Raw genomic sequence first — 5,130 nt, forward strand, 5'->3', positions numbered from 1 at the left:
ACACACACACACACACACACACACACACACACACACACACACACACACACACACAAACACATACACATACACAAACACACAAACAAGTACTACATGTACTTTTTATCTAAATGTAATTTAGATACAGCAAATGACAAATGACATAGCTTGAGAAGTTGAGATTATAATTTGAGGACGTACCAGAACCTGCTCCGGCTCCTCCTATCGCATGCGCTGTCCGGGCCTGACATGCACACACACGCACACACACACACACACACAGACTGAGTACTTTTTGTCTAAAGATAAACTAGATACTGTAACAGTAAAACGACAAATGACATCAATGGCTTGGGACGCACCAGAACCTGCTCAGGCTCCTCCTCGCGCATGCGCTGTCCAGGTGTGATGACGTCTGGTGTCTCGGTGATCTCGCTGGAGGCGTCATCATCCGGGGACTGCAGGTACGTCCGGAACAGGAACAAGAACAGCGTCAGCGCCAGGACACCTATCCCAGCAGCCACCACGATCACCTCCCATCCCGGCACCGCCACTGAAGGAAAGAAAATCGTTAATCAGTCACTTAATTAGCTTTGCAACTGAATCAATTACCAAGTGAGTTGTGGTTCGGTAAAGGTATCAATCTATCTACTTAAAATGCAACTTTCTATTGCTATATAATAGTACTTAGGCCACACCAATTTAATTTGTTGGTTCTCGGATTCACCTCTTCATTTTTTCTGATTTGCAAAAAAAAAAAAGATTCTGGTTCTGAATCAACTAAAAAATGCTCATATTTTGCCCCCAACAGTTGTGGAAAGTCCTTTTCTTCCTAGCTGTTGCAGTGTTTCCATCTATCAATGCAGTGGTTTGATTAAAAGTTCAAAATTCATTGTTTAAATATTAACACAACCTTTTGTGTTGACTTCATGGCTCCTATCATAGCATTTGGGGCTATAATAGGATGCCTAAACCTGTTTTTATTTTTATTTTTTTTTGCCCTGTCGCTTCATGTTTTTTCTGACAAAATCCGAGAACCAACAAATCAAATTTGGTGTGGCCTTAGTATCTTAATGATCCTATAGATGGAATCGCATAATCATACTGCCATATCCAGAGTTGTCCCTGAACATTTCAAATTCGCTTGGAATGTCAGAAAAAGAAAAAAAAAGAAAATTAATGTGTCCTCTTTGGGCAGTAGCCAGAGAATTTGCAAAGGACTTTACCACTCTTCGGACAAAAGTGTGGTTACAGCTCTTTTAGCCAATTCAGGTAGCTTCCAGCAGTTGGTGGATGCCATGTTGTCATCATGGTAATGACATCATTTGTACTCTTTGATACCCATAGTGCCAGTATGCAACGGGATCGCTGACAATCAACTAGTTTAAGTGATATTAGAAACTCTTTCAATTGGTATCTCAAGGAAGCTGTGCAGCAACAGTCACACAGCTCCATCTGGTGGAGTGCAAAGGTACTGCAGGCTTTCAAAGCAAGTGTCCTCTATTGGAAAATCATTTTCGCGGAGACCGGCATAATTTGCCTGGACGGCGGCAAGTCTGGTGGGATCTATCACCTTGCTATTCGGGTCAGACGGGGCGTGAAGGAAAGGATCGATGGGAACCATTCGTTTGGTGAAAATGTCAATCAATCAAGTAGATGGCTACTCAAGCAAGCCGGCACTAAACCGACATCGACGACAATTTGACATGAAAGAGGCGTCATATCTACAGAGCTTTTAATGCTGATTTCTTGATAGCGTAATAGCCATCTTTGATTGGAAGTAGAGCATGGAAAATACAGATATAGGATTCTGCAGTACACGGCTTTCCTGGCTGGAGCGCTTCGCTCAGCTTCTAACCACGTTATTGGAGGAACATTTAATCAAGTTTCAACATTGAAATTAATGCACGGTACGACTAATTGAAAGTGGCACGATTGAACTTAGTGCAAGAATGCTACATCGTACCCTTATATAGTGGTGCATACCGGTTCACTGGACTTGGATCCGGACTTGTAAGAATGTTTAGGTTCAAGTAAAAAAAACCCTAAAAGTCAAGGACTAAGTCCGGACTTATTACCATAAAAGACCATTTCACATACCCCTTTTCTTTCCAAACCACCTAAAACCTTCGGAATCCGTAGATTGCAAAATCTTTGCTGCAAAATGAAGAAAACATTGTCATTGGGCATCGTCAAGTACCGGCCTCCATGTTATGTGGCCAAAGTTTCACCCAGACAACATTGCAAGGTTGCCAACATGCAATTTTGTATATGCCATGGGTTTAGGTCCGGACTTACAAGTCCGGACCTGAACCTAAAATTGGGTCTAGGTATGCAGCACTTAGCTCACCTTACTTTGTTTACTTCTATGTGATTCCAGCAGCACACTTCTGATGAACATTTGAAATTCATTATTTACAAATTTGCTAGCACACACGCATTGCAATTTAATTATTACTCAGCACAGTTCAATCACCCCATCCCCATTAGTAATGTTCTTTGTTGGTGAAATATTACATGCATCAACAGCTGACAGTGCACGTTAGGCACCTTTCACCAGACATGACATTGGGAATCATCCAGAGATAAAGGAGAGGCCCATTCTTCACTATTGCTCTCTTCGCAATGTTGAAAGGTTGAGCATGCATCACTGTCGTTATTCCATTAGAAGGATGAAGTTGTCTCTTTCATTTATTTTGATACATATTTGAGTGATCATTGCTCCTTAGGCTTCAAGAGATATCAAATGGTTGAACCGTTGCCATCTAGTACATCAAAGCAACCCTTTGCTACATTGGTCGGTTGCCGCACTGTGTGAAAAAAATCTTTAAGCAAATTTAACGAGATACATATTAAAGAGTTGTTACAGGTGGAGAAATATCTCAACGTACTTATCAAAGATTTTGTAAAATCGATTGAAAAGTTGGTCGGATTTATCAAAGATTTTGTAAAATCGATTGAAAAGTTGGTCGGATTAGTGCCACAGACAGCATCAAGTTATTCTTGTTTCTCTGGCAAAGATGTTGTTACAGAGAGAAATGCTTTTGCCCTTCATCAAATACTAAATGTTACTTCTTTTAGCCCCAGGCAGACACTTCAGTGCAGCCCTATGTGCACTCAACATAAAAGCTTCAGCACCCGTTATAGACACTGCCTTTCCATGAGAGAATAAACGAAAGAACAGCAATTACAGTTTTAATGACTTCATTCATTAGCACCGAGATAATTGGATGGTTTCTTCCCAGATCCCGTTTTCTTTCAAGACGTCTTGGTGCTAATTACACTTAAGGGTGAAGATAGCGCTGACAGAGACAAAAGCAGCATCTCTTAAGTCTCTATAATTACTTTGGAGCTGCGTTATAAGTTTGAATGTCACTGATGCTAAAGGATATGTGAGTGCGTGGGTGGGAGTAGTACAATTTTCCTTGCCATATAGATACATGTAAGACTAACAAGAATAACAAGCTTCCATTTACAAGAAAAAACCTATTCTAAACACATTCCTTAACAATTTTATTCATAGTGCAGATGATAATAAAGAAGTTATGATATTGTGTTATATTTGTGCTTATTTATGAAGATTTACCATCCTGACATTAAGGGTCTACAGAACTATTCAAGATGTCTTCAAGACTATTCAAGATGTCAACCCTGAGACTGAACAGTAAGGTTTGAAAGGTTTGCTCTTCAATAAGTGAATGGGATCTTTAACATGCTCAAAGTATCACAGGCTCTCCTTAAACACGGGACCCCAGTATCACGCCCTATCAGAGAGGGAGTCGAGTGAGGAAATGGATGTAAAGTACCAGTACCAGTGGGTGAGTTTCCCATGAACACATTGATGGGGCTTAATCGCCATGGATTCGAACCCAGAACCTTCAGATTCTGAGTAAACACTATTATGTAATCCTGGCCACACGATTAAGACCACCTTCTTATAATTCAGTATTTACCTCTTTCACATTCACTACTAGTACTGGTACTTAGTCTAGAGTGCAGCTCCCATAGCATTGCACCCCAATGGAAAGCATACTAAGCGGCAGCAACAATTTGAATGAGTTTTCTCTTTAGTTCATAAAAAGAGCCTATTTCAAAGAGGGTTATATCTAAAAGGACTTTCACTTAATGACATTTGGTGTCCAAATATCCAGAAGCAACAAGTAGGAGACCTTTACTCACCATTTATGGAAGGCAATTGTTGTTCAATAAAAATCAATCAAATTATCCACACCATGATACAGTTACTATAGTAGCTTAAAGAATATTCTACACCTAATTACTGTGTACAATGTAACCGTTAAAAATCACATCAGATTTGCTGATTTGTTAGTAGCATTTCTTTTAGTCTGTAATTCTATACTTCACTTTAAATGATGCTAACATATTAGATAATATTGATGAGTACATAGGGGTGAAAAGAAGACCTAAGGTCATTTGAAACAAGGCAGAGGGTATCACCCTACTGTTGCCTCTCCCATTTCACTTCATTCTATTCCTTACCAGATATATCATAACGAAGTCCCATGAGAACACTCACAGGAGACCTAATCCAGCAATTATACATGCATACAGTCCGCTTCTTAATGAATAAGGCATTTAACAAGGGAGCATATCTGCAATTTGTATATCATTACATGTTGCTTAAATCCAAGGACGAACATCTTAAAAACAGGGACATACAATGTACAATCACAGAGGTTCATATCAATAACGAAGCAACAGGAAATCTTAAGATGCAACCCTAAAGTCTGTTAAAAGATAACAAAAACACGCGACACGCTTACTTGTTATGATGGTGCCGTGGCGGAGTCCACTGTCTGTTGTGATTAAGCCGGCCGGCTTACCTGGACCGGTTTATTTACCTCGCACGCTGAAGTACAACTACTGCAAAAGAACAGGCTATCCCCCACTGTTACGACTATAGTAGAATTATACGGCTGATGGTAGTAGCATTGCGGTAACAACAATAAAGAAATACAACCGATTCCTGTATGGTTGTAATGGATTTCGTAGTTTTATGAAGAATTTATGATATTGAACGCACCCCGTGTTCAAACAGAAATGGTACCTCCCATTGATGTATTTCCGGTGTACAAGCCGGTTCCTGGATGATGTCATTGCGCGAGGTAGGAATATGATATATAGGTCAAC

The 5,130-nt window shown here is 40.1% G+C and overlaps 1 protein-coding gene across 1 annotated transcript in view; it reads right to left on the reverse strand.

Annotated features, from left to right (window-relative positions):
- LOC109467450 (synaptotagmin-12-like) overlaps positions 1–4,805 on the reverse strand; it is a 49,807-nt gene extending 45,002 nt beyond the window's left edge. Inside the window, exons 1-2 of the mRNA XM_019765439.1 lie at positions 4,764–4,805; positions 342–532 (exon numbers count right to left, since the gene is read on the reverse strand). Coding sequence (XP_019620998.1) covers positions 342–532; position 4,764 — 192 coding nt within the window. The 5' untranslated portion in view covers positions 4,765–4,805. The remainder of the gene's footprint in view (positions 1–341; positions 533–4,763) is intronic.
- Between the last annotated feature and the right edge of the window lie 325 nt (positions 4,806–5,130).

The sequence above is a fragment of the Branchiostoma belcheri genome, unplaced genomic scaffold, assembly GCF_001625305.1.
Source record: "Branchiostoma belcheri isolate BF01 breed outbred unplaced genomic scaffold, Haploidv18h27 scaffold18, whole genome shotgun sequence".
NCBI classification, from domain to species: Eukaryota; Metazoa; Chordata; class Leptocardii; order Amphioxiformes; family Branchiostomatidae; genus Branchiostoma; species Branchiostoma belcheri.